Below are 25,140 nucleotides of genomic sequence, written 5' to 3' on the forward strand. Positions count from 1 at the left end.
TAGCCGAAGGATGTAACATCCATCAAATAAATGCAAGTTCGCACATAGGTTTAGAATGTTCTTTCATTTTAATCATTCTCAAAGTCAACAAGTTTCTTTAAGTTCCTGAACATTGTTAATTGTGGTATTATTTATCCCTTTTTTTCTATTCGTCTCTTCATCTCCTCTCTCCTGAAAACAGTAACTCATGTTGGGATATAATTCCTCAGGTTGCCATTCTGCAGTAACTTAGAACATAGAACATAGAACATAGAACATTACAGCGCAGAACAGGCCCTTCGGCCCACGATGTTGCACCGACCAGTTAAAAAAAAAAACTGTGACCCTCCAACCTAAACCAATTTCTTTTCGTCCATGAACCTATCTACGGATCTCTTAAACGCCCCCAAACTAGGCGCATTTACTACTGATTCTGGCAGGGCATTCCAATCCCTCACCACCCTCTGGGTAAAGAACCTACCCCTGACATCGGTTCTATAACTACCCCCCCTCAATTTAAAGCCATGCCCCCTCGTGCTGGATTTCTCCATCAGAGGAAAAAGGCTATCACTATCCACCCTATCTAAACCTCTAATCATCTTATATGTTTCAATAAGATCCCCTCTTAGCCGCCGCCTTTCCAGCGAAAACAATCCCAAATCCCTCAGCCTCTCCTCATAGGATCTCCCCTCCATACCAGGCAACATCCTGGTAAACCTCCTCTGCACCCTCTCCAAAGCCTCCACATCCTTCCTGTAATGTGGGGACCAGAACTGCACACAGTACTCCAAGTGCGGCCGCACCAGAGTTGTGTACAGTTGCAACATAACGCTACGACTCCTAAATTCAATCCCCCTACCAATAAACGCCAAGACACCATATGCCTTCTTAACAACCTTATCTACTTGATTCCCAACTTTCAGGGATCTATGCACACATACACCTAGATCCCTCTGCTCCTCCACACTATTCAAAGTCCTCCCGTTAGCCCTATACTCAACACATCTGTTATTCCTACCAAAGTGAATTACCTCACACTTCTCCGCATTAAACTCCATCCGCCACCTCTCGGCCCAACTTTGCAACCTGTCTAAGTCTTCCTGCAAACTACGACACCCTTCCTCACTGTCTACCACACCACCGACTTTGGTGTCATCAGCAAATTTGCTAATCCACCCAACTATACCCTCATCCAGATCATTAATAAATATTACAAACAGCAGTGGCCCCAAAACAGATCCCTGAGGTACACCACTTGTAACCGCACTCCATGATGAATATTTACTATCAACCACCACCCTCTGTTTCCTATCCGCTAGCCAATTCCTGATCCAATTTCCTAGATCACCCCCAATCCCATACATCTGCATTTTCTGCAGAAGCCTACCATGGTGAACCTTATCAAACGCCTTACTAAAATCCATATATACCACGTCCACTGCCTTGCCCCCATCCACCTCCTTGGTCACTTTCTCAAAAAACTCAATAAGGTTAGTAAGGCACGACCTACCTGCCACAAAACCATGCTGACTATCACCTATCAATTCATTACTCTCCAAATAACTATAAATCCTATCCCTTATAATTTTTTCCAACATCTTGCCGACAACAGAAGTGAGACTCACCGGTCTATAATTCCCGGGGAAGTCTCTGTTCCCCTTCTTAAACAATGGGACAACATTCGCTAACCTCCAATCTTCTGGTACTATACCAGAGGCCAACGACGACCTGAAGATCAGAGCCAGAGGCTCTGCAATCACTTCTCTTGCCTCCCAGAGAATCCTTGGATAAATCCCATCCGGACCAGGGGATTTATCTATTTTCAGACCCTCCAGAATATCCTGCACATCCTCCTTATCAACTGTAATACTGTCTATTCTACTCCCTTGCAACCCAGTGTCCTCCTCAGCTATATTCATGTCCCCTTGCGTGAACACCGAAGAGAAAACTTAGTCACCATGGACAAGTGAATATTGGTGTGCATTATGTGACCCTGTTGCTGGGAGTTGGGATAGGGGTCACAGTGAGGTCAAACCCCGTTGAAGCTCTATGCTGCACTTTTGGCAACACAGTACTGTTGCTGGGATGTCTAGCCCTGGCCTCTGCTTCTTATCAATCTAAAAGCATGCTAGGCAGTAAGGATTTTTTAAAAAAACCGTAGTTAGTTCTGTTGTACTTCTCCATCGCTATACTGGATCAGAGTTCTGTGAGCTCGGCATTATGCACCTATTATCAAAGGACTTAGTTTAAGAATTCTGAAAGGGGTTCAAATTCTAAAGAGTTTTAGCAGTAACTGAAGAAGTAACTTGTATTTTATGCACTGACGGGGGTAGACCATGACTTTGTATGATTGGCTAAAATGGGTGACAGCGAGATAGAATTTCTCATCTCTTCAGATTTTTATTTCCATTGACTCCACACTTCCAAAATGCTCCTCAGATTGACAGGATCCAAACAGCGCCAATGAGATTATCAGCATTTTGAGTTTTACAGGAGTTTGAAGGAGTATTAAAAGTAGAGACAACCACTATGAGAGCTAAATATCCTCAGTCCTTTCAGTTTACACATCCATCATAATTTTAGCAGCTGTGTGACAGAAAAGATGTAAAATAGGTTGGACCACCCTATATCCTCTTTGCATTTTGGAGATTGTGTTGGACCACCGTGGTTAGCACTGCTGCCTCACAGCGCCAGGAACCTGGGTTCAATTCTGGCCTTGGGTGACTGCCTATGTGGAGTTTGCATGTTCTCCCTGGGTCTGTGCAGGTTTCCTCTGGGTGCTCCAGTTTCCTCCCACACTCCAAAGATGTGCAGTGGATTGGCCATGCTAAATTGCCCTTTGGTGTCAGGGGGATTAGCAGGGTAAATACATGGGATTATGGGGATAGGGCCTGGGAAAGGATTGTTGTCGGTGCAGGCTCGATGGACCGAGTGGCCTCCTTCTGCACTGTAGGGATTCTATTCTATTCTAACTAACAATAAGAGTTCACTTCTTCCTGCTCCCTCGTGACCAACAGCTGGTGAGCTGACTGGGAAGAAGCACCAACAAAAAGACGAGAACTCCAAGTCAGAATCACAGCCGCAACCCGAGAAGAATAGAAATTAAGTGTGGGTTTTTTGTTGTTTCCATAGAGCCCTTTTAGAAAAAGAGCAACCGGTGTGCACTATATTGTTACTTGGCTGAGGAGAGGATTTAATATCATTCCAATCACTACAACAGGGACAGATGGACAATCAGATGCTCCACTCGTGACACAAGCACCTGGCGTCACAGTGCCAAAGACAAAACCACCTCCCAACCTCAGTCTGCCAAGATATGCATGGTCCTGCCATCTTCATTGGTTGGGCCCTGGTTTTCATTCTAAAAATACAGGGCACGATTTTCGTAAAAAAAACCTAATTGCCCAATGGGCAGTGCCAAGGTGCCAGGCTGGCACTGCCCAAGGGATACTCCCCCGCCCCTGACTTCCCGGAGGGCCTCAATGGCCTCTGGTCCCACCAGGGTGACCATCACGCCTGGTCCCCATTGCTGGGGCACCTACGTGTGGACCTCCACTGGCAGGGTCAGAAACATTAGTGAGCTCCCAGACGATTGCGTCCGGGGCTCACTAAATAGCAGTCACACGATGTTCCCCAATGCGAGGCTGATTACATGGAAAAAAAACTACCCATAAAATCATAACCAGCCTGGCGCTGATCGCAATTCCCATTATTGGCCACCCACTGATATTTTCCAATCCACTATGCTACTCGCATGGCTGGGAAAATCGCAGTGAGGATAGATAAGCTGAAGTGAGCACTAACAATCCAAGTTTAGAAAATGTGGATGACGGTTCTCTTTGTGGTTTGACTCTGAATTTACAAAGGCTTCTATAATGCCTTAAATACCATTACTTTGATCACATTCAGGTATACTAAGAACAAGTATATTGGGAACTTCTCTTTCCCCATATATGGAGGCTGATTGCTGGAAATCCTTCTTGAGGCTGAAATAAGGGTAAACCTCTTTGACCTGGTCAGAGTTTGATCCAAATCATTAATGCAAACTCCACAGACAAGCAGCTCCACCTGATATGTCTATATACAACCCTTGAAGTAATGCACTTGTAACTATTACGTGAGATGTACTCTAACTTTCAAATCCAGAAAGAAATGTAGATTTTAATCTGTGGCTACAAACAAAAGGAAATTCAAATTGACGACATTTTCAATACATGTGATATCTAACAGGCACAAGAAATAAACTATATTTTAATCCAGCTTTGTGGATAATGTGTGTATCAAGATGTCTATTTAGCCCTTTGAGGACCTCCCATTTCTGAGCACAGTACTGTCTAATTCTTTTTGCGAGACCTTGATACATTTCAAAAGGCACAATACATTTACCATTCTGATTTCTAAATAACCTAGTCTGGATATTCCAAGTGGCTACCCATTGGTTGCTCATCATATTTCTGGTAGAACTCCCTCTCGAAGTGCCATAAATGGCTGAAAACAAATCTCTCTGGAAGTTCAGGGCCCTTATCTTTTAAAGTATGGAAGACTGGAAATCTTGGATAGGCACTACCCAGATTCTTCAATAATAGCATTCAACATTAACAACCATCAATTAAAGCAAACATTTAGAAATCATGCTTGTTGTGATCACATAGAAGTGAGGTGGCTAACGAATAGGACTGAAGTTACTATCGGAAAATGTGAGGCTCTACTTGCTCTGAGTTATAATCTTGCTCAATGGGAATGCACACTGGAGAATTAGGTAGAGAGAAATCAGTCCACCTGATTTTGGTGTTCCCAAGGTTCAGTGCAGAGCTCTGCAATTTTTAGTGTTACGGTACATGTTTAAGAGTTAGATTTGAAATAATATTTTGAGGTGTGCAACAATAAAGTTTGGAGTGAATCCATGCCATACCTGAAGAAATATTTTCTACACCCCACTTAATAATATGGCATTTTAAAGGAATGGCATTCAATTTTGCTGTCCATTCATTTAATGGGTGACAGCGCACTGGCAATATCTTGATCACCAGTGGTGTAGGGTTTGGAATCTTTTGCCTTAAATGCCACCTTTGGAGAAGTTTTCAAATTTAAAATGAAGAATTGCCACAGAGAGCAATTTCTGCTGAGAAATTGGTCCAGCTATGGTTCTTATGTAGTTGCATCAGTGTAGTGCTGCTTTCAGTGAGAACCAGTAGTCTGAACTTATGCTGGACAAACTATTAGCGTACTAAATTCCTTTCTCTGTGTTAAACCATCCATCTTAAATGGCTTAACACCTCAGTTGAAAACAGCACAAAAAGAATTGATGTAAAAATATCTTTAGACATTATTATCCTCATAGTATTACTTCAAAGGCCATGCCTCAATTAATTAATAAAGAATGAAAACATTACCTTCATAAAAGTACATTTGAAAAACTAATTGTGTGTATGCAGTGCACTCAGCTGAGACCTTCACATGCCAAGAGCACATCTCCTGCATTTAAGTAATTAACCCCACCAATGATTTACTGTGGGGAGTGCTGAAGATAAAAAAACCCCAAAGATTGTATTTGTGGAACATCTTCTGGCACAGCCAGGGGTTACTAAATTTCCCATGGGGCAGACTGGCAACATGATGCTATTTTCTACTTCTGCAATTAGTGATGACAGTGTCGGCACATTTCACAGATGACTCAATGCATGGCACTGTGGTGTCATAGGAACTTGGTATGTACATGTCATTCTGATTTAAACGATACTGTCAGGTATAAATGCAACCTGCATGTAGTCACTTTCACATCAGTGGGTAAGGGGAAAGAACCAGCAGAGAACAAGTTCCTCAGGGAACAACTCACCTCATTGTTACAAAACAACATGCAACAGAGTCCTGAGATCCCTCTTTGTCATAGAATAGCACATTTATAGAGAAAATGGAAAAAAAGACAAAGTTGTCTAATTAAATTTATAGTATTAACTTATTATAATAGTTACTATTTCAAAATGTAGTGCCAGTTTGAAATGCTATTCCTGTCACACCACGTTGAATTGCCACAAGCAATGCCATGACACTCAATTTCAGGCATTTCATCTTTTGCAGAGGATGTTGCTGTTTTTGATTCTGCCTTTAAAATGAAAATATTTCTGTTTCTGCAGAGCAACAGTTAAACAGTTCAATGGCTTCCTTCTTTAATTGCAAAGCATCAAGCTCCCCAAAAATTCAGAGGGTAGTGATGTTTTTCTCATTCAACTCTGCTATTTCTAATTACAGTTGCATTATTACACACGGTGTTATTTTATAGTGGATACTTTAACCTCAATTGCTAGCTATAAATGGGAGCACTAACTCTATTAACGAAGAGAGGTCTCTTTCTCTATTAGAAGTAATCTCCCTGTCAGGAATATTATGAATCAATATAATGGTTTGAACATTAATGTAATTAAAAATGTTATTTTACTTCAATGGAATTAATCATAGTAAAACTGAAACTCCTTAGTGTGCATGTGTGTGTGCTTGTTTTGATTCCTAAGCAATGGAAAAATAAATTAGCCATGTTATGCCATGTCAGCAAAAATGGCATCTTCTTTGTGGTTTGACTTTTAGAATCTCAGCTAAAGAGTTTGTTTCAGATTGAACAGATGCAGCACATTCATTAGGATATCACTGACACATTTACAAAATACCCTCTTGGTCAGCAACCAGGTGTTTCCTCACCTGTTCAATTCATTGGCCGCAGAGAAATTCCCTGGCCGCGAATCTGGAACCGTACTATTTCACAACTGACCTCTTCCTGGGCGTTGAGTCCCTAAGTTGGTCTACTGCAAAGAATCTGAGTATTGGTAGACCAGCAAACGAGAACTGGATTTTTATGGAGTAGGGTGCTCTGAAGTTTGCAGAGCTACATGTAGATCTTAGCTATTGCTGCATGTCCCTGGATCCTGGACAACATCCACACTGGACACCTTTGGTGGCCCTTTGTGCTGAAGGAGGAATCCTGCATGCATGGCTTCAGTCTCCATGCAGGTGTCTCTGAGGGAAGAAAGCCTCGGCTATGACATGCTTTCAGGCATAAAGAACTGGCGTTAGTAATGCAAAATATGGATTCTTCAGATTTAGACAACATTCCTTCAGTCTGCTGAATTCTTGCTCCATCTGCAGTGCTGCACTGCAGCAGTCAAACTTCAATGATGTTAATTGCTGGTGTGTTATTTTGGAACTAGAAACAAGAAAAAAATAAAATTAAAACATAATAGGATGTTTACAGTTCTTATAGCCAGCACATTATCCCCTTTGATTGAAATGTTTCATACAATTCATATAAGTTTTTAGGTCTTCTATACCATTTTTAGACATTTAGAGAAGAAAATGTTGGAATAAAACTCATTAGAAAGAAACACAATCAGTGATATGGTTTCATTTGCAAGTTTAGAATTAAAGACTTCAACCCCATTTTACTTTGGCAAACCAGCAATGGAAAAGATTCCAGCATTGCCCCAGAGCAATCCTCTTTCTACCTCCACCCTTCATAATTCAATTGTTCTTAAAAATACCCTATGCTTTCTTCCCTTAGATATTCCTTGATACCCATGTTGTTATTTTATAAGGTGTCTCTCATAGTGCTTTATTGAAGACCTTTGGAAATCAAGGTACATTATCCCCCTTGGCCTGCAGTATTACTAGGGCTCTTGGCAGGAGACTTGATCCAGCCAGGATCTTCAGGGAGCATTCCTCCTATCTCAACCTCGGCAAAGAATAATGTGTACTCGTCCTCCATTTCACTTGTGATGTGCTCAGTAAATTTTGCCGCCTTTTGCAGTCTTAGTGGAGATTGAGGATAACATTGCCAATGGCTGTAAAAGTGACCATGGACATTATGCGTGTGGCTTCTTCCAGATTAGAGCAGGCAATAGCTTGTTGATGACTGTTGTATGAGGGAGGTGATGCTCTGTATGTGACGAGTATACATTGCATTTTCTCTTTCCAAAGAGAAGCAGATGGAGCAAGCTCACAGCTTTGGCAGGTTAGCAGGCTTCCCCATGGGTCATTGACTGCACACATGCCACTTTGTGGCACTGCATATCAATTCAGAAATGTACCCCATCCAGAAACTCCCGCAATGTCCAACTGGTGTGTGAGCACGCACAGCACATCATGCTTGTCAATGCCTGATGTCCTGGCAGCTGTCATGATGCCCATATTCTCACTGTGCTAGCACCATTATAACCTTTACATGAACCCAAAGGTTGACTACTGGGCAGCAAGGGCTATTTGCTATCTGCTCCAGTATTGAAACCACACATACATGGGCAGCTTTCATATAACAGGAGCCATGTTGCCACATGGAATGTCATCCAGCAGACCACTGGAGTTCTTCAGCAGTGCTCCCACTGCCTGGGACACTCTGGAGGATGCCTGCCATACTTTTCAAAGCATGTGCCATGATCCATCATGCTCTGCTGCATCCTGCACATGACACCAGAAAGTGGGAGGAGAAAGATGAAGAAGCTAGGAAGCAGCCAACACAACCCCTTTCTGGCGTGGCTGTCCATGTCTGGCTCATCAGGCTATCAGCACCAATGAATGGAACCCCAAATCCTCATTCACCAACAGTTCCACAACTTAACTTCCCCGTGTTACTCTCTATCGTTGCCTCTGCTTTACCACAGTAAAAATAAATGTCACTGCAAAACATCCATTGCAAGCCTGCTTCTCAATCAAACCTGCCAACCATATTCTATACAAAAGTCAACTAATCAGCCTTATACATTTCTGTAGTATGTTTTGTCTGTGTTCCTTTGCTGGTCTGAGTGCTCCTACATAATGCTCGCCCAGGAGCTGCAGCATGGTTGGAGGAAGGCTGCTGTGGGGAGACTGTGGATAACTTTTAAGGATGATCCCCAGAAGGCTTATCTTTAGGCAAGGACTGGCAAAGGTATCTGGGCTGGCTGGCTGACAGCAAATATTTGCTCCACAGAACCACAGCCACTCCCTAAGGGAAGCATCTCAACAGTTCAACAGTCCTCGGAACCTGTTAAAGGACAGATTGCTGGCCTGCTGCAGTCTGCAAAGCCTCTTTCAACAGTGGTATCTGTTGGCATAATGGCAACAGTCTGACGATTTGTATCAGCAATCTACACCCTGAGCTTCCACTGCAGCACCCAGATGCTGCTTGGATTCTGTATATGCTACAATGGAAGCAGAGTTATCAGACACCAGATGCTACATCGTGGTTGAATCCACAAATGTGATAACAGAGTTGGCCACCACTTTCACACTGCAAATGATGGGCTCCTAGCTCCGGGCTGTATCTGTCAATACAGAAAATATTTGTGTGTGCATACATCAGCCTTTTTCTGTACATTTCCCCATTGAGGTTCTTGTCTAATCCTCTGCAGCAGAACTCCTGTGTAACCTTGTCCTCTGCAAGCTGTTACCTGTTCTATCGATTCCCCCTGCCCTAGCTGCAACCCACTTGTGAGTAGTGCCTCAGCACATACAGATACTGCCTCGAGTTACCCGCTAGTAAGTGTTCTGGGACAATATGTGAGCTGGTAGTGAGAGTATGAGAGCGAGTGATGGTGATTCTTCATTATCTGTTGCTTCTTCCTCACTTTTCTCCTGTACCACCGCCTGGCCAAGTTGCAGCTTTTGGGTATCTGAAAGATTATGGCACAAGATTAGGGTTGTAGTGAGGAAAGGGGTGCATGCTTAGACTATCTACAGCTTGAACATTAGTTGAGGTTGTGGGATGAAACTATAGTGGGATATGGGAAGGAAAGTCAGGTAGGAACATACCATCATCTTTGATGTTTTCAACTCATCAGCTGGCTACAGGCTTAGTCTTGTCCAGTGGAAAGATGGCAAACACCACTTCCATGGGGGTGAGAACATGCAGCCATGCCTGTTCCCGCCTGTTATGTGCTGCTAACATGGATGAATGCCACCTTGTCCTGCAAGAAGTGCATCAGTGATTGTTGTACAATCTGTTTCAGTGAAGTGCCTGCCATGGTTGAATAATTGGCTATATATGTAAGCTGGGAGATGTAAATGTGAGGCTTACAACATAGTGAAGTATGTAAGGGGGGTGGGGGGGGGGGGGGGAATGATGCTATGAATGTAGAGTCTGAGGCTGGTGATGGTGTTTGGGACTGTATACTCTTTACAGAGACTGTTGGTAGATGAGTGAAGGAGGTGGTAAATTGAGCAGTATACGGGGTTACTTGTTCAATTGTAAGGATACGAACATACAATCTCAGAGCAGGAGTAAGCCACTGGGCCCTTTGAGCCTGCTCCACCATTCAATAAGATCATGGCTGATCTAATTGTAACCTCAACCCCACATTCCTGCCTACCCCTGATAACCTTTCACCCCTTGTTAATCAAGAATCTATCTAGCTCTGCCTTAAAAACATTCAAAAACTCAGCTTCCACTGCCTTTTGCGGAAGAGTTCCAAGATTTATGACACACAAAGAAAAAATGTCTCTTGATCTCTGTCTTAAAGGAATGAGGAGCCCTCATGTGAGCATGCATTTGATATTGCATTTGAACATGCATTCACTGACCTTGAGCATGTGTAAGGCAACTGAACATCTTGCAGCACTGTATCCAGGTCCTTGAAGGTATGGTTCTGGCATTGAATGTGGCAGCTATCGTCTCCCATTACCATTGCAATGTCTGTCTGGAGGGTCTCCTAGTCACCTGTAGATAGAGGATGTTCACCTCCTCTTCACCTTCCTGTAGTGAGGTCTCCTTAGAACCCACTCCTATTTTGTGCATTCTTGTTTCTTTCCCAGGTCATACGCACAGTTAGCATGACTTCCAACATCTGCTCCAATCACAATATACCTCCCATTTAAAAGGTGCCGGGTGGTTTATGCAGTGTTTGAGCTTGTGCCAGCCTCTCTTGATTTTACACCTATGCTCAGGTATACAGCCACTCAACTGTGTGCTGAATACTGGCTTCACAGCAGCCTGAAACTTGTTTGTTGACTGCACCAGAAACAACAAGCGTGGGTTAATCATGCATCTGATCCCCGCGCCTGTTTCCGGGCCACATCCAATTTTCCGGTCGATGTTTCTACTTGCAGATGAGGCCTTAGCAACAAGATAGTCACTAATAAATCCAATCAGGAATTCAGGAGAAATGCCTTTATTCAGAGAGTGGTGAGAATGGGGAACTAGTTACCAAATGGAACAGTTGCATTATAGCTAGATGTATTTAAGAGGAAACTAAATAAGTGCAAGAGGAAGAAAGGAATAGAAGATAAGGTTCAATGACTTAAATAGAATGGAATAAAGCTTGAGTGGAATCCTGTGCCATCTTCCATGACAAGTTTGGTGGCCTGTTTCAGTGTTAATTCTCTGGACAATAATGCAATAAATGTGTTGATGCCTTTTATTTGATTATTTTCATTCCCATTATAGAATCTTTTCAATCTCCAGGTCCATGGAAATGAAAACCAGACACTTTTTTTCAGAGGCACTGATCCACAAGGCTGTTTTTACATCTGGAAAATAAGTTGAAAACTTGACCCATTCTTATACTGCTTTCCAATCTGTTTAACACCAGGTTTCAATGTTGTCTGGAATCTTGGGGCGGCACGGTGGCATCATGGTTAGCACTGTTGCCTCACAGCGCCAGGGACCCAGGTTCAATTCCGGGCTCGGGTAACTGTCGGTGTGAAATTTGCACGTTCTCCCTGTGTCTGTGTGGGTTTCATCCGGATGCTCCAGTTTCCTCCCACAGTCCAAAGATGTGCGGGTTAGGTTGATTGGCCATGCTAAATTGACCTTAGTGTCTGGGGGATTAGCAGGGTAAATATGTGGGGTTACAGGAATAGGGTGTGGATAGGATTGTGGTCAGTGCAGACTCGATGGGCTGAAGGCCTCTTTCTGCACTGTCAGAATTCTATGATCTATGATTCAATCAGGAGATGTCTTCCTGGTATTGTTGTGTGCAGCTCCTTTGGTGATATAATTAATACTTCAAATTTAAAAATCCAGCAAAGCAAAATGAAAATATTAAAGCTAATTACTAATGACTCCAAATTTTGCTATTTAAGAAAGAATCAAATACATCAGTGAAAATGTATGGTATCTCATGGAACCTGTAGTACTACTCACCTTACTACGCAATAATCCACCAGTCGGATGCTCTGGTGTGCTGTGCTCCGACGAAGGCTTGGCTTTTTCCTTGTTATTATTAGAGTCGTTGTCTTTAATGATGTCGTACTGTCTGCAGAAGAGAGCTATAACAGCTGAAATACACCAAAAGAAAATATTTCAGTGATATGCTAAAAACACATTTCGAAATGTGCATGGCCAGAGCCCAAAGGTTGTCCAGCATCTTCCACTCGGGTCAAAGTTCAGTGGTGTGTGCAGAAGTGGGAGTGATTTCTGCTGTGGGGTGGTACAGCTGGCCCTACACGGTCTTGCACTACTTTGCTCATTATCTATGCACCCGTGAGAAGCTTGCCAATTTTCAGGGTAGAGGCATGCAGCAAGTCACCATCCCTGCCATTAGCTCAGAAGAACCAGGAGCAGTAGTAGGCAATTCAGCCCCTCAAGCCTGCCCCACCATTCAATATGATCATGGCTGATCTTATCATGGCCTCAACTCCACTTTCCTGCCCATTCTCCATAACCCTTCAACCCATTACTAATTAAAAATCTGTCTACCTCCTCCTTAAATTTACTCAATGTCCCAGCATCCAACACACTCTGAGGTTGATGGTCTGGGGGAGGGGGAAATACTTAAAGGGCATCCGGACAACCTGCATTATCTCTTCCACCTTTGCCTGGCCCTTGCTCCACACTTCCCCACTAATCTTTCCTCCCTTCCCTGGTCATCTTCCACATAACTGGCACTGCCACCACCCGGTGTCATGCTTAGGCTGACATTTACGGACGATCTCTGCAGAGGACAATGCAGCAGCGACTCACTGTTAATCATGGAAGAAGTCTGCTTCACTAGATGCATTTTTGTGCAATCGCTATAGTGAATGTTCTAATTTTGGTGACGTGGCCTTTTAATGAGCATACGTGACTCATTAATAGTGCAAAAGGGCTTCCCAACATTGTTCGTCAGGAAGCTTGATCCACTTTTAATCCTCCTCTAAAATCCTAGAACATATTTGCTAAAGTTGATGCTGAATTTTGTCCTCACATTGAATTAAGTCCCTCGCCCACCAAGCTGCCTGCTGCCGGCAGGACTGGAAGATTCTGCTCTTTGGCTCTGGCAAAAAATACACCATACAAGAGTGGACAAATTGCACAAACTCTGCCAACAATCACCAGCTGTGTCCATTTTGGAAATTGCCCTCCTGGGTGGAATTAACAGCTTTCTGCCTTGTGCCTGTAGACTTGTGTCCAGCAAATACATGTGCATTCTGTAGGAATGTAACCAATGCTTCGCAACCTCATATCTTGGCTCCCACACCAATTTTTAAAAATGGCATTTAACATTGACGATGTTTAGTAACTCACTTTAGTTCCTCTATTCATGGTAACAGTTAAAGATAAAATTGTAGGGTATGGCTGAAGGTGCAGAAAGCAGACAGTAGCAAAAACAAAAATGTGTTAAATAGCTAGTCAGCTATTTTGTGTCTCTCATTTTATCATTCGCTTCTCTCTGTGGCCAGAATTATCCAGTCGCACACGCCCCACTACCACTGCCAGTGAGAATGGAGAATTTGCCGCTCAGCAGCAGGACTGGAGAATCCCAGCCATGGGACAGCTTGGAAAATCTGGCCTTGTATATTTCCTTCTCTCTTCTCTGTCTATCTTCCACTTCTCACTCATTTTCTCTTCCCTTTTTGGTATGAGATGGTGGACAACATGAGTAGAGCGGAGTGCTGGTGAGAAGAGCCACCAACAGCTACAGGCTGCCTTTTCAAATACATGCTATAGGAAAAGAATGTGGCCCTTGATGACTGTTTCCCATTACATCTGCATTCTGCTGCCTCTCGCTTCTTTTGCTTGGCGTCTCTCATCATCTTCCCATTAAGCCCTCCTCTTCCTACCATCATTTCAGCTCCATTTGTACCTCTACCTCTTCTCCTTTCAATTACCCATTCATCCCCTCCCTTGCTCTGCTGTTACTCACGTTACCCTTCGTGCTCCATACACTGCTGCCAGAGGGGCTTTTCTTTATGTTTAAAAGTATCCGTTCAATTGTTCACTCTGGGAAGTGAAGTTTACAACCAATGCATCTTGGTAGCACTGAGAGAGGTTCCTGAGTTCGGACAAAACTGGGTTGGGGTTCCAATGTTTGGCAACACTTCATAAAATCACAGGGCTTTGGGATCAAGACCCTTCTCTCTTTTGCTTGAAGGGCTGAATGGCCTACTCCCCCTTCTATTTTCTATTCTGTTGGCCTTGGGCCGATGACTTGTGTCAGCTTCCATCAGGGTGAGGTGAACAGTAAGCCAGGAACATTCTCCCCATTCCATAAACCTGATGACACCAAAGCCAGCTGTGAACATAACAGAATGGGACTTAGAGGTGTGGAGCACAATTTTTTTCTGGAACTACCAAATTCTCATATAAACAAATATTCTGCTCCATAGTTTAATTGCGCTTTCTCCCACTGAACTTGCTGAGTAATATTTACTTTCTGGTTATCTTTGTACAAGTAGCAACAGCACTTCTTCATTTCACCATACAGGCTCTCTTGTAATTTTGCTGATTAGTTCGATCATGATCTTCCTCATCTTGGATCCACTAGACAAAGTAAGAGTTTTAACAACACCAGGTTAAAGTCCAACAGGTTTATTTGGTAGCAAATACCATTAGCTTTCGGAACGCTGCTCCTTCGTCAGATGGAGTGGAAATGTGCTCTCAAACAGGGCACAGAGACACAAAATCAAGTTACAGAATACTGATTAGAATGCGAATCCCTACAACCAACCAGATCTTAAAGATACAGACAATGTGGGCGGAGGGAGCATTAAGCACAGGTTAAAAAGATGTGTATTGTCTCCAGACAGGACAGCCAGCAAGTCCAGGAGGCAAGCTGTGGGGGTTACTGATAATGTGACATAAATCCAACATCCCGGTTGCGTCCTCATGTGTGCGGAACTTGGCTATCAGTTTCTGCTCAGTGAAGGCCGCCTTGGAGAATGCTTACCTGAAGATCAGAGGCTGAATGCCCGTGACTGCTGAAGTGCTCCCCGACAGGAAGAGAACAGTCTTGCCTGGTGATTGTCGAGCGGTGTTCATTCATCCGTTGTTGTAGCGTCTGCATGGTTTCCCCAATGTACCATGCCTCGGGACATCCTTTCCTGCAGCGTATCAGAGAGACAACGTTGGCCGAGTTGCAAGAGTAGGTACCGTGTACCTGGTAGATGGTGTTCTCACGTGAGATGATGGCATCCGTGTCGATGATCCGGCACGTCTTGCAGAGGTTGCTGTGGCAGGGTTGTGTGGTGTTGTGGTCACTGTTCTCCTGAAGGCTAGGTAGTTTGCTGCGGACAATGGTCTGTTTGAGGCACACATGAGGACGGCCTAAACCGGGATGTTGGATTTATGTCACATTATCAGTAACCCCCACAGCTTGCCTCCTGGACTTGCAGGTTGTCCTGTCTGGAGACAATACACATCTCTTTAACCTGTGCTTAATGCTCCCTCCACTCACATTGTCTGTATCTTTAAGATCTGGTTGGCTGTAGAGATTTGCATTCTAATCAGTATTCTGTAACTTGATTTTGTGTCTCTGTGCCCTGTTTGAGAGCATATTTCCACTCCATCTGACGAAGGAGCAGCGCTCCGAAAGCTAGTGGCTTTTGCTACCAAATAAACCTGTTGGACTTTAACCTGGTGTTGTTAAAACTCTTACTGTGTTCACCCAGTCCAACGCCGGCATCTCCACATCACCACTAGACAAATCCAGCCTTGGTGAATTCAACTTGTTTCACTCTTCATCTTAAAATAAAATACTTAACTGTCTAGAAGAGGACTTTAAGGAGGAAAGCATCCTCTGTCACATTTTAACAGTACTTCAGGCACAGTACCTGTAAATTGAGTTTGAGTTTGTGTCTTTGTGCCTCATAGAAATCATAGAAACCCTACAGTGCAGAAGGAGGCCATTCGGCCCATCAAGTCTGCACCGACCACAATCCCACCCAGGCCCTACCCTCACATATTTACCTGCTAAATCCCACTAACCTACGCATCTCAGGACTCTAAGGGGCAATTTCTAACCTGGCCAATCAACCTAACCCGCACATCTTTGGACTGTGGGAGGAAACCGGAGCACCCGGAGGAAACCCACGCAGACACGGGGAGAATGTGCAAACTCCACACAGACAGTGACCCGAGCTGGGAATCGAACCCGGGACCCTGGAGCTGTGAAGCAGCAGTGCTAACCACTGTGCTCTCCAATAAATCATAGAGGTTTCTGTCACTAGCAGTAATATGAGGCTTCCTCTAAGTGGAATCAAATCAGACCCAATCAATGACAATTCTTATGGAGCTGGCTATAAAGACTAATTAACCAGGCCATAGTTCAGACAGAGGGAATTGGCTAACAGCCTGTCACATTAGAATCTTGGGCATTAAACCCGTTACATCCATCAGTGAACAGTCTTGACTGTGTAGTCCGCTTACATTTCCCATCATTGTGGACCCGAGATTCATCTCCACATGGTCGGACTTCCACCACCATAAAAATGCACCTCTGTCTCTGACCCATCTCCTTGCCCAAGTCCCATGAACTTAATGCTCACCGACCCTCCAGGCTCTACCAGGGTATCTTCCTGGAGTGGGAGTGGAGTTTGACTACACACTTTAGAGATGGGTGTTGGTCCCTCTTTACAGGAGGAATAAATCTAGCTGGGTAAATGGTGGAGTGTGTCTGGATCAGATTTCTAACCTGGTCTACCCCAGTTCCACCAAAACATCAGTGGAGCAAAGGTGGGGAATCCTGGGTTTAATTTATTGTAAAATATCATAATTTATGTTCAAACTTTCAGCTTGACTAAGTTGCTAGTGCCCGTGCCTCTGAATAAGATCATATGATGACCATGAAAGCATTGTCGATTGTCATAAAAAACCAAAGGTTCACTTTTATCCTTTAGGGAAGGAACTCTGCCGTCCTTACCTGGTCTGGCCTACTTGTGACGCCAGATCCACAGCAATGTGGATGACTCATAAATGCCCTTGTTAATGGTCTAGCAAGCCACTCAGTAGAAGGATAATTAGGGATGGGCAATAAATGTTGGCCCAACCAGCGATGTCCACATTCAGTAAACAAATTTTAAAAATGTTCATTGGCTACTTGAGTAGACAAGACAAGATTTAGTGAATTAGCAATCCTGCCACTTCAGGAGTGTGTGTCAGGAGGCTAAGTGCAGAGATTGGTGTGCGCTCTGGCATGTTCCATCCACTGATGCAATGCATACCAACCTCCTTTCCTGTGTTCTGGACATGTGCTGCTTCAGCCCTATGCTCAGAGCTGTGAGTGCTGGTTCATCAAACCCACCAATTAATTTGGGTTGGCAATCCAGTGCAATATTGAGGGAATACTGAGGTCATGTGTGCCTGTTAGGTGGTTTAGGTACATGCTAAGATACCCATGATACCTTCTGAAGAAGAGCAAAAGGTTCTCTTAAAAGCAAAAAAAAGAGGAATTTGAAATATGAATATAGGAGATTGACGGAAAGTAAAGACCAGTTCACCCATCAACTGTGCCCAATGTTATGATGGCCATACCATCAACCATTTTAATGCTGATTGTGATATCTTGCCATGTGTAAAATGGCTGTGGCAATTACCCACAAAACAACAGTCACCAGCTAGTGCCAAAGCTTTCAACGTCTTTGCCCCAACTTCTGGATTGGCCCTTTAAAAGCTTTTTACCTGATTACTTCCTCCCCTTGTCTAAAAAGTCTCCTCAAAGGCTATATTCCTGTTAGTGTACTTGGTCAATTTTCCTAAATTACTTGTTTTATTTGCTTATTTTTCTATGTGAAGCAGCTTGGGATATTTTATTACATTATTAAAGGTGCTAGACAAGTGCATATGTTGTTGATTTTAACGCACTGTGGCTGGTGCGTGCGGCAACATTTAAAGGGTACATTTTTGACATTAGCTCTGTAGCATGCAGCATCGACGGAAAAGCAGAGTGGAAGCTTTCGATACAGAGATAAGTGCCCAGCAATGCTTTTCAAAAATCTATGGTAAATATATAGTTAGACTTGTGAGGTCGGAGGGATTGAGGAATTTCTGGGTTTATTAGGTGCATTCTATTACTTCTACTACCTTTCACAATTGAATCAGAATTAAGAACTTAAAAATGACTTGTTGCTATGGAGACAATAAATCCATATGACACTCATGGTGTCAGTTCATATACTTGTATTATAAAGCTTGAGCTGCAGGCTTAATCATTTGAAAGCTGGCTCCTGGTCTGCACTGCATACAATATTCTGACTATTAACTCAAAGTGTGCCTGAATTTCTGATATGTGCTAATGAGGATCCCAGCTGGAAATGCAAAGTCACAAAATTGCTCCTAGTATGGCTGGTTTACTTCCCAAAGGACTAGATAGCTTCACATTATGACTGTTGATGAGATGGCAGTTTTCCCTCTAATATATTTGTTTTCTTTTCTGTTTTGTTTGCATGCCTCTGGCTGCTATTATCCAAGGGTGCACTTATCTTGCAGCTGCCAGTCCCAAACGGGCATATGTTGTATATCATTCGCTACTGATTGAGCAAAGTTATATAGCTATCAGCATCTTACACTGAGCTAAATCACAATGTATGATCTTAGGCATTTTTGAAATTTTAATTTGCACTGTTCTGTAGCTGTATTAAACCTAGCACCGACCCCTCACTGTAACCAGTCTCCAGCTGCTCGACCACAACCTTCTCTATAGCCTGCCCTTCATTTTCCAGCATGTCACGTTTGATCCACGCTTATTTATCAAAAGATAGCCAGAGCATTTCTATCCCCATCCTGCACCTTCAGAGTCTCCAAGGGATCTATCTTTGACCCACCTATTCTACCCGAATTCCATTGACATGAATCCCTCAGTGACATTATCTGCAGATTAGTTTGCACTGAATTGAATTTCTTGGGTGGGATGCTGACTGGGAAAAGTTGGGAGATGCCGGCGTTAGACTGGGGTAAGCACAGTAAGAAGTCTCACAACACCAGGTTAAAGTCCAACAGGTTTATTTGGCAGCACAAGCTTTCGGAGTGTCGCTCCTTCTTCAGGTGACTCACCTGGAGAAGGAGTGACACTCCGAAAGCTTGTGCTGCCACATAAACCTGTTGGACTTTAACTGGTGTTGTGAGATTTCTTACTGGGAAAAGTTGGACAGCAGAGTTCACCAGAAGTGAATGTAATCAGGTGTCCAGGGAAAGCAGACCATCTACTCACTGGAATAAACAAATAGGCTGGACACTGGACACATTGGGAGGCACATGCCCAGTGAGAATAGAAAGATCACAAATAATTTGAGCCTAAAAGGAAAGCAGCAACCTTAAGTGGGAAATAGTAAAATCTCCCTGGGAATGCCAGAAAGAATTTATATTTTGCAGGAAGATTGGCAGGATTTTTATCTGGACTCTTTTGGGTGAAGAATGGTAAGTTTTTACATTAATGCTGTGTGACAGAACCTGTGGGTTTTGTGTCGATGGGCTCATTTTTATTAAAAAGCTCTACAAACTGGATTGCACCTAAATCCAAAGTGATTCCAGTGCAGTGTATGCACCTAATAAGACTATTAGCAAAACCATGGCCAATTGATTATCCTCCTCATTAGGATAATGCTAGAGAGTTATGGGCAGTGAGAGAGAACAAATTTAGCCGCCTTGGATTTAGCCCAAGGAGCTCAGAAGAATCAGGGTTTGGAGATGGGGGTTTGGAGCTCATAGTTCCCACATTCTCTCTATGTCTGCGTGGGGGTTTCCTCCGGGTGCTCTGGTTTCCTCCCACAGTCCAAACATGTGTGCGTTAGCTGGATTGGCCAAGATCAATTGACCCTTAATATCAGGGGAACTAGCTAGGGTAAATGCATAGAATTACGGGGATAGGGCCGGAGTGAGACTGTGGTCGGTGCAGACTCGATGGGCTGAATGGCCTCCTTCTGCACTGTAGGATTCTTTGATAACATAGGTGACCAGGGAGCCTTGGTTCTCTGGGACTTTGTCTCAGTTGTTTTAGAAGCTATTAGGCTCTCTGCAACTCACCCTTCACACCTCCACCCACTCCGTCCATGCCATTAACTCATACCCATAGTACCACTCTATGCTCTCCCTGTTCTTTCCATGCTAACTCATGCCTACCACCCATCCCATGCCAACTCATACCCCTCATGCCACCTCCATAGCCACTCGTCCAATATGGGCATATCTCGGGAGCCACGTGCAGCTGAAAAAAACAAATGACCCTGCTGAGTTTGGGTTTCCCACCTCTCTGAATCACATTCTAGCCACGCTCCGCTGCCAGTAAAAATGTGATCTGTCAGAAAAAGGGGTGGGACCTCTGCATTGGGGTCCCACCTCTCACTTTTTAAACATTGGCCTGATAGAGCTTTCACTTACACATACTTGATACAGAAAAAAAAACTTCCATTCGTGAAACCCATTCAAAGATTTTAAATCTGCTCATGTGTACAATCTGTTACAAATACAAACTTCTGTAACTTCATAGCAAAGCAAGCCAATCCTTTAATAGCCAATTTAAACTGTCAATCAAAGTGTGACCTTAGCCCACTTCCTGCTGAAATAAGTGCCTTTTGAGCTTTTGAAACTCAGACAAACATTCATAATGACATATAGTAACAGCCCCTGAAAAACATCAACAAAGAACTCTATTGAAACAGCAGGAGCAGCTGATAATGTTTTTTCTATTTTACATGTCAAACAAAGCAATCTAGCAGACAATATTTTTAAAACTCTAACTGATAGTGTCAACTTGTTTTTGGTTTCAGGTTTCATATTTAAAGAGTACGGTGATTTAAATAACTTCAGATCATGGAACTTAAACAGATCTTATCTACCCTTCAAGAGTATTTATGTCTACTCCATAAATCTGCAACTCTCACACTGTGGGTTAAGGCACTTCGTGCTACCACACTGGAATCTATTGGAATTCAGCACTAACTTCAAATGACCGGTAGAGTTTGCGCTTCCCACCTGTCTGAATCACATCCAACCCATATTCCCCTGTCAGAAAAAAGGGGCGAAACTTCTGCATTGGGGGTCCCACCTGCAGTTTTTAAAAGTTGGCCTGACTCTGCAAAGATCTGGCCCAGATTTCCATTACAAATTTGTGGAAATTTCCATTCATGGTAATATTCCACATTTGATTTTAAAATTGCAGAATGGTTGCTTCAAAGCACAGCGAATCTTTGTGCAATAAGTGGTAATGAGTGAGGCTGCACCATGGGGAAAAGAAGTGTCTCTTGCACTTAATTGAGGACGATTAATAAAAAAATGAAAATCACAGCTTGCAGTTGATGATTCACAGTGAAAATAATTTAGAAAAGGCATGAGACTTGGTGACAGTTAGTAATAGCAGTTGGGTATTTATGTACTAGCACGTGACCTGTCAGACAGCTGGTCCTCAACAATGCTTCATCTTATAGACATTGACAGAATAAATTATGCATTTCCAGAGCAACAGCTATGTCACCTATTTGACAAGAAAAAGGAAGAAGCTCTTTGTTCTTTACCACAGTGTGCAGGGACAGCCTCTAATGAAGCCAAGAGAACCTTCTGGCAAATTGTGTCCAGACAATCCTATTAAATGCACTAAATAGACATGTTTACCAATTTGTAGTATCTTGGACGAGTTGACTATGTTCTAATTACATTGCGTGATCCTCATTCTGAGTAACAACATCTACATGCCGGGTAGAAAGCAAAACAAAAATCCAAAATACACTTGAAGCAGAGGGGGAGTCATGTTTTATCAACCTGACAGCTTGTTTTAAAAGGCTTGTGCTGAGCTCAGCCACAAAGCCTCTCTGATTGCAGCCTGTACATTCCACATTTGTGGCTCCGAGTTTTAAACAAATATGTATAGAAACTCTCAGCAAAGGAGACAAATATAACAACCCGCAACAGAAAACCTGATCAATGCGCTCCCTCTGAAATGCAGTAATGGATGAAATGCAGTGAAGTCAGTACAGATGACAGATCGTGCTCCTGAAACAGTTGATCACTCTTTCATTCCTACCATTAAAAAAAATCCCTCTCCATACTTTTAGAAATCTGAATTATTGCTGCCTTAGTAGACAATTCACTTTCAAGTATGCATAATAATCTGCTCAATAATGGTGTGTATGGATTGTTCTTTTAATGTAGGACAAATTATTTACTAAAATTGTTTTTTGCATTAACTGTTGATTGGCCATTAGCAATATTGCCAAAAATTGGAGGTGTTGACTTCTATCCCCTACTTTGTGTGCGTGTGAAAGAGAAAGAGGCACAAATGCATGACCTGCTATTTGTCAACAACTGCATTCTCACTGTACACAGAACAAAAGAGCAGCAACTTATCACTTTTATGATGCCATAGCCACTTGAAACAACCAGTTTCAAGAAAATCAAGTTTGTGCAATCAATCAATCATGTCCAAGTTGTATATCCAGCATTAACAAAACACAATTGAATGTGGGTAAGCAGTTTAGCTACTGGGACAGTACCCTGGCTAATAGTGCCAGAAGCAATTGTTTGATCAGCATTGTCTAAAGATGCAGACCAAGCTTGATAGCTACACTATCAATAAATTGTGGAGCAGTGAGTGTTGGACTTGCTCCAGAAAATATTATGTAGGAAGTTGGCAGGTTACACGCGTGGTGCCTTTACATCCCCACATTGGCATCATTTCAATTTTGGGGCTTTCAGATTCTGTCTCGGCTCCAGTGGTGAACATTTCGCCCCACTATTTGAAGTTCAGGTTGCTGTCCCAGATGTGCTGGATCAGCCATATAGTGAGAACAGATAAAAGCTGTCTCTGAAATAAGATCTTCTGCGGTGAGTGCTAAGAATGAAAATTTATAAGAGATAACTATGAGAGATGATTCAAAGACAAGCTGGAACAAGTTATGTTCAATTGTGCTCTGCCATTGGAGGCCTGCAGTTTGTCACCTGGAACAAAGTGTGCTGTCATCCAGAAATTCGAATATCACACTTTGAAAGGAAATGGATTACAGTAAAACCGATGAGACTAAAGAACATTTGAAAGGTTAGCATGATGGTAATGACTACTTGGGACAAAAATGCAAGTAAACTCTCATTCATAGTTCTTGCGCCTGTGTATATAGGGGAGAACCAAACCTAACTGATTGATAATTGCTGCCTCTCGGAATTTGCCTTAGACCACTTCCAGTTATCTGTGCTGAGTCCACTTATCTTGTATGCAATTTTTCATATCATCCCACCCTTGCTCGATTCCCACATGCAATCTTTTTTCTTGGGTATCTATGAAGAATATGAATAGAACAGAGACTAATTTGAGAATTAAGTTCAGAAGTCTTTCAGGAGACCTAAAATAGAAAACATGGGAGGTGAGACACAATGCGAAAAAAGCTGTTAGGAACTTAAGAATGGGTGAAGGCCATTCATCCCCTCAAGCCTATTCTGTACTTCAGTTAAACTATGGCTGAGCTATACAGATCAAAGCTGTAAAAGCAACTTTGTTTATCCAGATATCAGCAGATCGTACGGGAATTTATGAATGATATTTACATTTGGATACATTTATATTGAGCAAGTTAAATCATTCTGATTCATGATGCATTGACCAACAAGAAGTGACAGCCCTAATTTAAAATTAATCCTTTGCTAGAGTATTTTTGCAACCATGATCATTCAACTACAGAAATATAGGCATGATGTAACATAAAGAATATTAAACTGTTTTTCCTAAAAATCATGCCGCTAAAATTTGACCAATAAAATGTGCTTCTGATATATTTTATAAAGAGAATTCTTTATGAGTAAAGCCATAACTTCCTCATAAATAATGAAGTCTGACTCTTGAGGAACAAGGTACTTACAGCACCATCCCCTTTTGAGCATCCCCATCCTTGTATGCCATTGACCCCTGCTTTGAAATTCTTTTATATCATGCAGTTTAAACACATTCTTATTGGAACATATTTAAATTCAGTTCTTTACATTGGTGAGCCACAATTTTATAACGTGGTCCTCTGAGAAGACGCAGGGAAGCTCTTCATATCTTTTAGTGCAAATTTGCAGTAATGACCCCCAAAGTCATTAGCTAAACATACCCACATTTCCCTTTATTGCACTGCACAGCATCATATTATTAAATATGAATAGAATAACCTGAACATGTTCACTCCCCCGGCTTCCATTCAAATTAGCGCAGCCAGAAGCAAATCATACCCCTCAAAAGAAACAACTCCATCATTCTTTCTTCACTGATTTATAATAGCATTAACATAAAGTCATTACTGGCATGAAAATTGAAATTTGTGTATGTACAATTATATCCACAGTTGTTATGAAACTGAGGAAATAGTGTGCTGCATTATAAAATAATGAAGAATTGTTCAGTGAAATGAAGTGTTGCTTATAGGGTCCAGTGCACAATCCTCGCCACCATTAGATGGGGATTTTTATAGTTTCATGTTTTTTAAACTAAGGGTTGGAGATAACATTGTGTGATAACAGTGAATAAAATTCCTTTACCTACTATTCTAAAAGAAACAGTGAAGCTTTTATTTGCACTAGACTCCCAATTCTATGAGACTAACAAATAGAGGAATTGCACATGGAGATATAATGCACAGTGTAATTTTGCACCATTCTCTAATGTGTTAAACAAGTCTTGGTTTGTTCAGTAGTTGGCTTTCGACCTGACTGCCATATTCCTCTTTATCCACTCAAGGGTTTATTTATTATTGATGTGCGGTGCGTCTTCTGGTGCTTTCCTCTGATATGACAGCTCATCTCAAATCAAGCCATCTCCTTTTATTATTGTTTTATTTCCCAGTCATTCTGCTCTTTCTACGTAAAGGCAATATAATTGAAAAAAATAAATTATTCCTTTGAGTGGCTGCTAATTTTTGACAACATCTCAGGAATAACTGCTTGACGTGATCATTTCATTTTTTCTGAATTCTAAGCTTTTGTCCTTGTGTATATGTGGAAGCGATAGGAGTAAACCTGTGCTACACCTGAAAGTGGATATGGTTATG

The 25,140-nt window shown here is 42.5% G+C and overlaps 1 protein-coding gene across 1 annotated transcript in view; it reads right to left on the reverse strand.

Moving 5' to 3' along the window:
* Positions 1–7,132: 7,132 nt before the first annotated feature.
* LOC144493651 (fibronectin type III domain-containing protein 4-like) overlaps positions 7,133–25,140 on the reverse strand; it is a 112,167-nt gene continuing 94,159 nt past the window's right edge. Inside the window, 2 exon segments of the mRNA XM_078212933.1 lie at positions 7,133–7,174; positions 12,083–12,216. Of these exon segments, the coding sequence (XP_078069059.1) occupies positions 7,133–7,174; positions 12,083–12,216 (176 nt within the window).

This window comes from Mustelus asterias, chromosome 5 (genome assembly GCF_964213995.1).
Source record: "Mustelus asterias chromosome 5, sMusAst1.hap1.1, whole genome shotgun sequence".
NCBI classification, from domain to species: Eukaryota; Metazoa; Chordata; class Chondrichthyes; order Carcharhiniformes; family Triakidae; genus Mustelus; species Mustelus asterias.